We start from the raw sequence: 12,074 nt of genomic DNA on the forward strand, positions 1-12,074 counted from the left end.
ACAGGGCATTGTTGACACATAGTGGTATATATAATCATGCATTTCCAGACTGGGCAAAATTTTCACCAAAGAATAAATGGACACAGAGCAGACATCAGGAATCTCAATACACATAAGCTGGTCAGTGAACACTTCAATAGAGTGGCCCATTCTTTTCAAGACCTGAGAATGTGTGTCCTAGACCACAGAGAATTTAAAATTTAAATTTAAAAAGAGAGAATTTAAAAACAGATTACAGCAAGAAAGTTGTGAATTGGAATTCATTTTCAAATTTGGCACATTAACACGTGGTATGAACAGAGACATCAATTTCCTCACACATTACAAGGAATGCTACCCTTCCTTTGATGCTTGTAATTATTTTAGGCAGGACACTTAACATCCCCTTTCCCTTATCCCCCTCCTTCAGTCCTATTTAATTTGTCAGTTTTTATTGCAATTTTTTGGGTCCTCTGTACTTATGTCAGTCTGTATTGGAAATGAGATTTATCTGGTGAAGTGAGTCTGTCCCACGAAAGCTCATGACTGAATAAATCATGTTAGTTTTTAAAGTGCTACATTTCTGCTGTTTTCTTTTTTTATTGCTAATTGAATGCATTGGCTGACTATTTCACTGTTCTATACACAGTTCTTTAGACCATATTCTTGCTCATTGTCATCTCTGATTTAATTGGAAGTGCCAAAAATGCTATAACTTGTGTTCATCCAGGAAAATGTAGCCGGGGAAGTTTCCTTAAATTTGGAGAAAAAGCTCTTTGAGCTGTTTTTGGCCATTAGTCGGTGTTTGAACAATATGGAAGAGATGTTAAACACCTGCCCTACGGTGCTCTCCAATGAAGAGGCTGCTTTACAGCAGGGATTGTATGAGGTAAGTGCATCAGGACCCAGATGGATGAGCATCAGTGGGCTGCTGTTACAATGAAATAGTCAGGGCTCCTCTCTCATGCACGCTGGTGTAAATCAGGAGTAACTCTGTGAAATTTGTGACTGTGGAGAAAGCAAAACAGGCCCGTTATATTTGAGTAAAAGAAGTAACCTGAGTCCTGCTACTGATTTTAAAGTGAATCATCTCCAATATGCACCATTTTCATTAGCTTTCTCTACATTTCAATCCTTTAGACACTGTCTCTAGAGCTGCAAAAACTTCACACAGATATGAGAGATAAAAAGGACGATCTTTTAAAGTCTATTACCTGTGCTGATGGGAGCTCAGATGTGTTCTCTGAGTGCTTTAACAACTTGCAAGTCCGGCTGGATCTAACTCAAACTGCTGTTGCTTTGAGAAGCAAATCTATGAAAGACAGGCTGGATCATAATAGCAGTTATCAGGTACTGTACTGCTGACTGCATTTCTTGTTTCATAGCATCTATTAGACATGTCAGAGTTAATGCATTTGGATTATAAATGAGCAGTATAGAAAGAACGTTTTGAAAAAAGCAGCCCTGCCCCTCCACCCCGCCCCCCAAAAAAGTCAGAAAAATCTTTACCTAGCTTATTGCTGATTTCAGATACCCTTAGGAGCAGACGGTGTCATGTCCTTGCTCCCAGCAGTGAGGGTTGCATTGGGAGCTGATCACAATAGATGTGTATGCAGAAAGAGGAGGGAAGCAACTTGGAGTCCTGTGCAAATGTAGCCAGACAGAGTCTCCCCCTTACAAGCCAGCTTGCTCGTTGCCCCCCCCCCCCCCCCCCCAACTGAGGAGCACACAGGGCACGGAAATGGCTGCTGACAGCACAGTTACTGAAATGTGTTCTAAGAAATTCCCTTTAGAGTAATGGCTGTGTGTTAGCTGCTGAAATTGGAGCTCTCCAACTCTGATACATCATAATAGGTTTTCAGTTGCATTAAGCATTGCTGGGGGAGGAAAAAAGCAAGTAATCCCAGGCTGAGGGTTTGGATTTTCATCACTTCTCTGTAGAGATGTCTGTTGCACCCTACCATGCAGTGGGCTTTGCATATAGGAGGAGGCTAGAAGCTTGTTTCTGCCAGCCTGGGGTGCAGGAGCAATAGGAGTCATTGCAGTCCTGAAGGCTGCATTAACCATGACAGCTTGGCTTTTGTAGGGATTCCTTCTCCCCTGACACTCCTCTGATCTGCCTACACTGGTACAAGGGCACTATAGACCAGGGATGAGCAAACTTTTTACTTTGGGCTCCACTTTTCATCCTTGCAATTATCAGGGATCCTCAAACTATCTAATGTAATCCAAACCAACAGAAATTTCGGTTGCATTCATATGAAACAAAAAAAAAAAATGTAATGAGATGGATGAACCTGAGACCCAGCAGCACCCCCCTTAAGAAGTTTCATGCCCACTGAGGGGGCCCACCCCTGCTATAGGCTCTGCACTGGGGACGGATTTAGTTCATAATGCTCACGTATTTTGGTTTTGTTTGGTTTTTGCCTATATTTGGTGCTAGCTGTGGATGGCATGTGCCACAGTAGTGGGTAACGTAAATATTAGTCTTTATTCTCCTGTGAAAGAGGGGAAAGTGTAATATGAAATATTCTGAAAATACTCATGAGAAGGAAACAACAATAATTTATTTTGAGCAAAATCCGTAATCCTACAGAATTTTACTAATCCCTACCCAAAGACTGTGTTTCCTTAGAAAAAAATGGTGAGTTTTTGTTACAATATACATGGGCCAAAGCCATCCTTTCTCAGGCAGACTCCCATTGAAGTGAACAAAATGCCATGAGAAATCACCATTCATTTGTCTTCTCACTGCATATGAGTTATCACTGCAGTTTATTACTGAGTATTTTTCTGAGTTTGCTCCTGTTGTTTTCTGTTCACAGCAAGAAATCAGAGTATTGTATGATCAGTTAATTGGGAAAAAATCTACTCTGCAACAAACCTTGAATGCATTACGTGGGCATAATATTGTTGAACAGCTTCAGGTAATTAACTCAAAATGCTAAGTTAATGCAAAATTACCCAGCATGGAACAAGATTGCCTGGTTTGTGTCTGTAGTTTTTGTTTGTTTTTAAAAAGGGGGAAATAATTTCACAGCTTTAGAGGCCATCTTATGTCATGCAGGTGTGAAAATGGGGAGAAGTTCCAAGGAATTACCTACCCACCACCATACGCCTCCTCCACACATTATGCCCCCAACAATAGCAGGGCTTGATTGCTGTTCTTGCAAGAGCTGAGCCATAGCACTCACTCTTTGACTCCCTTGGGGCACAAGACACCTGAACCCCACAGGTTAGGGTAGACAGGAAACAGGACAACATACAGCCTTCTGTATGTGAAGACCTTAATTAGAAAGTTTCTTGAACCTCCCTTATGGGAGAGGAGACACTAGTATTTATTTCAAACTTCCCCAGCAGTATAGGCATTCAGAACACCTAAGCTGCGTCTACACGTGCACGCTACTTCGAAGTAGCGGCACCAACTTCGAAATAGCGCCCGTCGCGTCTACACGCGTCGGGCGCTATTTCGAAGTTAACTTTGACGTTAGGCGGCGAGACGTCGAAGTCGCTAACCTCATGAGGAGATAGGAATAGCGCCCTACTTCGATGTTGAACGTCGAAGTAGGGACCGTGTAGACGATCCGCGTCCTGCAACGTCGAAATTGCTGGGTCCTCCATGGCGGCCATCAGCTGGGGGGTTGAGAGATGCTCTCTCTCCAGCCCCTGCGGGGCTCTATGGTCACCGTGGGCAGCAGCCCTTAGCCCAGGGCTTCTGGCTGCTTCTGCGGCAGCTGGGGATCTATGCTGCAGGCACAGGGTCTGCAACCAGTTGTCAGCTCTGTGTATCTTGTGTTGTTTAGTGCAACTGTGTCTGGGAGGGGCCCTTTAAGGGAGCGGCTGGCTGTTGAGTCCGCCCTGTGACCCTGTCTGCAGCTGTGCCTGGCATCCCTATTTCGATGTGTGCTACTTTGACGTGTAGACGTTCCTTCGCTGCGCCTATTTCGATGTTGGGCTGAGCAACGTCGAAGTTGAACATCGACGTTGCCGGCCCTGGAGGACGTGTAGACGTTATTCATCGAAATAGACTATTTCGATGTCGCAACATCGAAATAAGCTATTTTGATGTTGGCTGCACGTGTAGACGTAGCCCTAGTGAGCAGATGTTAACAAATGCAACAATGGCCATATCATCCGTAGTATGGTATAAGAATCAGTTAACCTATGCTCTAAACTTAAGGGCTTAAAAGACCCTAAGGAAGACAAAATGACAAGATAATGAAGCTGAAGGCAGATTGCCTTTTCCAGAGCACGCACAGCCACAAAGTTACCTACTCCTTAGACACTATCCAGCTAAATCTGGAAAGAGTAAGAATCTAAAATTTCCTTTGTTTCAGAGAGCGCTCCTTTCACTAGGTATCTTGTATCCTGCACCTCAGAGGGTGATGTGGTGTTATAACGACCACTACTAATTTACTGCAAATAACTGTGGGTGGCCCAATTCACAGGGCACTGGCCTGGGAAATCTGGATTATTTTCTTGATTCTGCCTCTGGTGGACTGTCTGACCTGGGATAAGTCACTCATTTTGTTTCCCCCGTCAGTCTTGTCTATATACATTGTAAACCTTTTCAGGTGGGGACTCTGTCTCTGGTTGTCTGTACAATGCTTAGCACAACGAAGTCCCAGTCTTTAGCCATGACCATAATACCAATGATAATAGTGTAAAACCCAAAGGAGCAAACCCGCATTTAATTCCTTATTATATTTTTTATTCAGAGAACTGATGCATATGTGTTGGAACTACAAAACTTTGAGACCCAAACAGCAAAACTGAGAGCTCACGGGGAGAGATTTCAGTTACCCATTGCTCTACTCCATGAAGTTTATAAATTAGAGGTAAGAATACAGAGCAATCAACATTCTATCATGCAAAATTTGACTCTTCAAAATAAGACATTTTTAGCAGTGAAAATTTGGGCTGTCTGGCATCCTGGTGCAGTGTGGTACTGTAGAAATGGTGTGTGCATGTCCTTGGATTGTTCTCCTTCTTGCAAGAAATAAGATCACTGAATTGTCTTTAATTCCTAGGATTTTCTGGATGATGCTTGGGGGATTCTGAGAGCCAAGTACCTGGAACTAAACTCTCCTTTCATCAGTGAGAGCCACTATGAAGGCTTATTACATGGGCTGCTGGAATTGGTAGACATTGGACGAGAGAAGGTGGCTCAGGACTCAAAGCAGCTAGCCAAAAGTAGAGCTGCTTTACAGTGTCATGTACAAAATCACAAGGTATAGCACGGCTGGAATTGTTGTAGAACGTGACTTTCTATGACTGACTTTTCTCAAATATAATTGCAGGGCAGTTATCACTACTTCTCCTCGCTTAGGAGAGAGTCCAAGATATGTGAAATAAATACTTTGAATAGAATGCTTTAAAAAAACCGTAAATAAAAGGCCGTTTTCACAAGGTGATGAAGTTTGGGCTGGCAAGCGAGGAGTGCCAGGCTGATGGGCTTTTGATTTTTTTCCTGCTCTGCTGATCAGTTTGTTGCTGAGGGATTCTTTGTTGTTGTTTAGTCACCGGGGTGGGGGAAGGGGAGGGAATGGGACATCATGGGAGATACTGAAAACATTTTCTGCCCTGGCCATCAAAACAGGTATGGCTGCTGCAGGGGGGAATAGCACAATTTTGGAGGCCTCTTTGGACCAGGGGTCTGGGTTTGCTGATCCATTTAGCCCTGATTTTGAGCTATTTTGCCATATACCAGAGTGTCAGGAAGATCTCTTGTTTTATATCTGGTATTTTTAAATCTGTAATAAGGTAAATTGAGGAAGAGTATGCAGCCCAATGGAGTGCACAAGGGGCTGGGCATACAGGCTCCAGCATTGTAATCCCTGCTGCAACTTCCCGTGTGAGATTGGGCAAGTCATTCTGGGCCAGGCCATGGCTGTTAGCCCCAAGGATGAGCAGGTGATGGTGTGGGGCTCCCCCTGTACACAGCCTGCTTTCTCAATGTTATCTATGGATCTGCTTTGCCCGCCTTCGTCCGTGGGCTCCCTGGACCTGCTGAGCTGCGGGAATCTGTAGAAAGAGCATTTGCAGTTTCATTGGGGCGGGGTTGATACTTGTGATAAACTAATTGAGCTCCCCAGCCCTGCACTCCCACATAAAGCCCTGCCACTGACTGGTCCCTTAAACACTTTTTACATCATATAACCTCACTGTAGAATAGTGAGTGTGATTTAGCTGGTTTACAGTCCTGTTTGAAGTCCTGGGATAAGTATATCAGTGCAGTTTACTGTTTTTTGAAGTGAGGGCCATTTTGGCAATAAAGTCTTCATGCAAGAGTCCTATTGGTTACTACTATAGGGCTGAGTGCTCTGGGATGGGCTGGGGACGAAGGGTTGTGGGCTGAGGAGGCGGCTCAGGGTTGGGGCAGAGGGTTGGGATGCAGGGGGTGGGTGAATTCTCTGGCTGGGGTTTCAGGCTCTGCGATAAGGTCAGGGATGAGGAGTTTGGGTTGGAGGCAGGCTGCCCTGGGGCTGGACCAGAGGATTCCCCCATGCCTCTCCCTGCTGGTGGTACCTAGCTTCAGGGAGGAGGCTATCCTTGTCCCTGCTGGAGCTCTGGGGGGCAGGGGCTTTTCTCTCACCTCCAACAGCAGGTAGTTCCACGGTTGGGGAGAGGCCCACAGCAGCCCTGCAAGCCCCAACTTTCTCCCCTTCCCACCTCCCACCAACCCCCTTTCTCTCTCCACTACTGCTTGGGTTTCACAGCAGCTGTGCAACTATGTATAGCCTACTGCATGGCTGTGCAGTTTAGTGGGAATTTAAACAGGGAGGCTCACTTAGGGTTGATGGGAGGCACTGCTAGCTCACAAGCCTTGCACTGAGAAACACTGCAGTAGACAATAAATACAAAGTATCACCATTACTTGTAATCAGAATCCCAAGAGGTGCCCTCATGCAATACCATGGAATTGATTTCAGTGAAGTGCTTGCCATAAAACAGAAAAATGGGCTGGAAAAGTGTAAAAGCTTCATAGTAAATGTTGGTTTTTCCAGGCCTTTTTTCAGAAGCTCGCTGCTCATATGCTTGTCATGCAATCGTATTCCAAGAAGGTGGCTTGTGCTACTTTACTAAAGAAGGAGAAATTCTGGACTCAGCTGGTGGAAGACATGAGATCGTTGGAACAAAAGGCCTCCCAATATGGCACACACTTAGAGAGTTTATTAAAGGTAATAGATTAGAATAAAGCTAGTATGGAAAATGGAACCTTTTCTGGGGGGTAGAAATTCTGGCTAGTAGCTGTCTGCCACTGATGTCAATTAGATGGCAGTGACCAACCAATTGCTCACTCTTGGAGTGTTGATAGTTCATCTCCTAACCCTCAAATGTGAGATTTACATTCCTTTGCTCCCTCCCAGTATGAATGGGATTTCCTGTAACTTCATGTAGTACTTCCTAACCCAGACTGAGAGTCAGGACCTCTAAAATGCAGAAGCAGCAATATATTAAAATGTTGGGGGGGAAATGTTTTAAGAGCACAAGGGTGTTTGTTGTTGTTTTTTGTTTGTTTTTTTTTAAATCATGAACAGTTGTGGGGTCAGAAATCACATGTGTGGTAATAGACAATCTCAGTTTTCAGTCACTTAGCTCTACTCTTTAATATATATTCTCTGTATATGTGCTCTTGTTTTGGCATTCTGTGTTGTAGGTTGATCTAAGAATACTGTGTAAGTGTTAAAGCATCAGCATTTTCAGTGGGGAGCCCAAGCATAGGATAAGAATTCACTACATTAATATATGGCTTGTGTTGTAGGAATGGACAGAATTTGATGAGGACTATGTCCCATTCAACAAAGAATTAGAGGCACTTGCTTCTACAGTGCCTTCTGTAAATTTGGTGGAAGAGACTGAAGAAAGATTAATGGAGAGGATTACACTTCTCCAGGTATCATTTACTTATTTCTGTTTAATCACATTTTTTGTAAGATCAGGGTACACTGTCTAAATAACAAGGAGTGTTTTTGCCTGTGTATGTTCGCCACACACAAATACATATGTGGTGCCTTTGTAGAAGTCCATAATCGAAAGTAAACAAATGTATATGACATTATGGCCATGTCTACACTTGCACAAATCTTCGAAATGGCCATGCAAATGGCCATTTCAAAGATTACTAATGAGGCACTGAAATGCATATTCAGCACCTCATTAGCATGCCACCAGCCATGACTCTTTGAAATTGCCACTTTTTGCTGCTGCGCGGCTCGTCCAGACAGAGGTCCTTTAGAAAAGACCCCGGGTACTTCAAAATCCCATTATTCCTATCAGCAGACTGGAATAAGGTGATGTCGAAGTTGCCGGGGTCCTTTTGAAAAGGAGCTCCATCTGGACAAGCCGTGCGGCAGCAAGCCGTGGCAATTTTGAATTGCTGCGGCTGCCGGCATGCTAATGAGGCAATGAATATATATTTCAGCATTTCATTAGTAAACTTCGAAATGACCATTTGCAAGGCTGTTTTGGGCTAGTGTAGACGCGGCCACTGAAAAGGAATGACTTTATCAAAATAATTAACTGTGATGAACACAGGTGGCAAAGGTTATCATTTGAATTTAACTGTTGTATTACGAGGTATCTCAAATGTACCACAATTATTCTGTTTTACGTGGTAGAGCTGTGTCATGTTATTCATGACACATTAAGATATATGAGAAGGTAATATGGAAAATAATTGTGACTCCATTATTCTTACCACTGTTCACAAAAAAGTATTACATAAATAGTAGCTGTGAGAATAAAATTCATGTTTTAATAGCTGTATTTTTCTTTTAAAAGATGTTGTTTTGCAAACGATTTTTACTTTACTAGCAAATCAAAAGAAACACTGATGAAAAATATGCCAGACGAGGTGTCTGAATGTGCCACAATAATTCTGTTTTACACAGTAGAGAGATGTCATGTTATTTCATGACACATTAAGATGTATCACACGGTAATATGAAAAATACTTTGTGCCTCCATTATTTTTATTGCTATTCATAACAGAGAATTAAATGAATGCCAGTTTCATGTTTTAATAGTCATATTTTCCTTTTTAAATATGTTGTTGATTTGCAAACTGTTTATACTTTGCTAGCAAACCAAAAGAAACATTGATGAAAAACATGCCAGACTTTCCCAGATGGTGAAGGAAGGGAAGAAACTGATGACTGTTGTGAGCTGTCCTGATTTAGTAAACCAAACTGAGACACTAGAAGAACTGTGGTTGTCCTTAACCAAAAAAGTTAGCCATGAACTGCACAGACTTCAAACATTACTCAAACTCCTGATCAGGTAAGTTTGTAATTGAGGCAATTAGGGTTATCGGCTGCTATTTGGGGTTTCTTACAAATTCTTCGATTAGCCATATTTCTTGAGTCATGAGAGCAATATAACTAAACTATAGACACTGTGCATCTATCACACCATGGCTACATATACACTAGCCAAAAACTTCAAAATGGCCATGCAAATGGCCATTTCGAAGTTTACTAATGAAGCGCTGAAATACATATTCAGCACCTCATTAGCATGCGGGCAGCCCATGGCACTTCGAAATTGATCATAGGAATAACGGGACTACGATAATGATAGCCGCTTGCTGTTCTGGAAGTTCTGTTTTTGAAATCCAAAACAGCTGAGCCAAAACAGCTAAGTAGCTGAGGTTCCTTCGAAAGGAAGTCCTGCATTTGAAAGCACCCTTCTTCCTGAAAAAAATTAGGAAGAAGGATGCTTTCGAAAGTGGGGCTTCCTTTCGAAGGAACCTCATCTACACAGCTGTTTTGGCTTTCAAAAACAGCACTTGCATAATGGCCACCACTTGCCATTCTGGAAATGAGGCTCTGAATAGGCAAATTAGCACTTCATTTGCATTTTCAATCGGACAGTTTTGCCTGTCCCTTTCGAAATGGAGGGGCTAGTGTAGACATAGCCAAAATGTGAACGAAAGCTGGAACTGCTCCCCTGGCCCTCACTTGGAGGCTCTCCATTGGAGCTGTGTTCTCAAGGACCTGGGGCAAGTGTCTGTGCCAATATAAAGACTTAGAGCAGTTACCACAGCTGGTAACTGGACTGCGTGAGTGACCTTGTTTCTTCTCAGTGGGCCACAGATTGTTGTAACCAAGGTGGCCTCCCAGGATAGAGCAGTTTTGCTAACTGCACTGGCATACCTAGAATTTGCGGGTTGTGCCAATTGTACTATAGCTACCTTTCGATGGGATGCTGAGCGAGCACATGACTCTCACAGTCCATGTTGTATGCAATCCACATGCACCTCCCTTCAGATGCATTTGCTTTATGTGTATTTCACTTTAGTAGTACTGGTAGGAAATAGCTACTTGGATGGAAACCAGTGGAACCTGGTATTGCTGCACATGGGCAACTGTAAATAAATGTCTCATGAGCCACGCATAGAACCCCAGTGCAGCACAGGTTGCCCACCACTGATATAGAGCCTCTTCACAGATGGCCACGGTCTCCAGCAGAGCCCCTGAGATCCATATGCAGTTGTATGGTCAATATAGGCAGGGAGTCTTTCAGTAGCCCTGAGGATGTGTCTCAGAGTCCATAAATATGTTGTTTATTTCTCTGATCAGTACATACATGGGTTTGGCAGAACAGATTTGGTGCACCTCAGTTTCATGGTACTGCAATGATGTTGTCTGAGTTGGAGGGTGGGAGTGCTCTCGTGTAGAAAGCTGTGAGAAAGAGCTCAGTGGTTAGAGCATTGCCCTTGTAAACCCAGGGTTGTGAGTTCAGTCCTTGAGGGGGCCATTTAGGGATCTGGGGCAAATAGATTTTTTTAAAAAAAGGAAAATTCCTCACGAATGGTGATGGATCCTCCTGTGGGGGCAGGGGACTGGACTCTGTGACCTCTCATGGACACTTGCAGTTCAAAGAGATAGGTACATCTATATATAGATAGATATATATAGATGTACCTATCAGCCTGTATCTTTAGGTGGAGGCAAGGACAATTCTGCAAGGAGAAAAGAAATGTGTTAGACTCTACTAAGAGAATGAGTTATTTCTAATTTGTTCACCTGCTTTGTTTTGTTTCTATAGCTACAACAGAGACTCAGACAAGTTAACCAAATGGCTGGAGTCTGCTCAGCAGAGAATGAATTTTTGGAAGAAGCAGTCTCTCGATGTGTCACAGGATCTACAGACTGTCAGAAACAATATAGACAGCTTGTTTGTAAGTCAAAAATACTGCAGTGTTTAGATGCCAAATAATAATTTCCCCCTCCTCCCCCATGCTGTTGTTGTATGGCCAAAATCTGCCAACAGGGCACAGTCCTGGGTATGAAGTGATGGGAGGCAACATGCCACAGTCCTGATTCAGCTGTTGTGGTCAAAGAGTTTAGAGGGATTTTACTCTGCTGAAGATGTTTCTATGGATGAGTGAATATGAACCAACAAATGCTTCAAAGACAGGGGACAAGGAAATTTGGCTACCCTGACAATCCTGATAGGAGAGAGGGGACCAGCAGCTAATTCCCACAACCCCCAACAAATGGTCAGGAACAGAGAGGGAGTTTCGACCTAAGCATAAAGCACCAAGATAGGAGTCTTGGAGCCCTGTTGGGTGAAAGACTTGGTGGGTAGGAGCATAGTGGAGTTGAAGGGTCCTGGAGCAAGACAGAGAAGAAGGAGGTTGGCTGACACCAGGGTGGCTCAAAGTTTCTTTGTGGTTTACTGAACCTCACCAGGTTTCAAGTTTAAAGTTTTAATTGCAGCCCATCCAGTCAGTCCCTCCTATGATTGATTCCCTGTCTGTGTGTTTAAAAAATGTATATTTTGCTTAATCTCTGCATGTTTCAGGCATTTTCTAAGGAAGTAGATGAAAAATCATCCTTGAAGTCATCTGTCATAAGCAGCGGCAACCAACTTCTTCATGTGAAACAAACTGATGCTGCAGCACTTCGATCATCTTTGGTACAGTTGGAGCAAAAATGGGCAGAACTGATCACTCAGTTCCCAACTGTCCAAGAAAAGCTTTACCAGGTAAGAAGGGAATCATATTTTCTTCACTTGAGCCATGGAACAGGCAGAATTATTTTAAAGTGTTGCTGATGGAATTCAGTCAAGTAGTACAGGTTAAACCT

At 43.3% G+C, this 12,074-nt stretch overlaps 1 protein-coding gene across 19 annotated transcripts in view; it reads left to right on the forward strand.

The window, feature by feature from the left end:
* Positions 1–12,074, forward strand: part of SYNE2 (spectrin repeat containing nuclear envelope protein 2) — a 300,242-nt gene that overhangs the window by 203,900 nt on the left and 84,268 nt on the right. For all 19 annotated transcript variants that reach the window (XM_074996338.1, XM_074996337.1, XM_074996346.1 and 16 more), the window contains 10 exons: positions 710–868; positions 1,120–1,329; positions 2,805–2,906; positions 4,698–4,817; positions 5,010–5,210; positions 6,987–7,160; positions 7,745–7,876; positions 9,065–9,261; positions 11,032–11,164; positions 11,791–11,973. In XM_074996338.1, coding sequence (XP_074852439.1) covers positions 710–868; positions 1,120–1,329; positions 2,805–2,906; positions 4,698–4,817; positions 5,010–5,210; positions 6,987–7,160; positions 7,745–7,876; positions 9,065–9,261; positions 11,032–11,164; positions 11,791–11,973 — 1,611 coding nt within the window. The remainder of the gene's footprint in view (positions 1–709; positions 869–1,119; positions 1,330–2,804; positions 2,907–4,697; positions 4,818–5,009; positions 5,211–6,986; positions 7,161–7,744; positions 7,877–9,064; positions 9,262–11,031; positions 11,165–11,790; positions 11,974–12,074) is intronic.

This window comes from Carettochelys insculpta, chromosome 6, assembly GCF_033958435.1.
Source record: "Carettochelys insculpta isolate YL-2023 chromosome 6, ASM3395843v1, whole genome shotgun sequence".
In the NCBI taxonomy this organism is placed as follows: Eukaryota; Metazoa; Chordata; order Testudines; family Carettochelyidae; genus Carettochelys; species Carettochelys insculpta.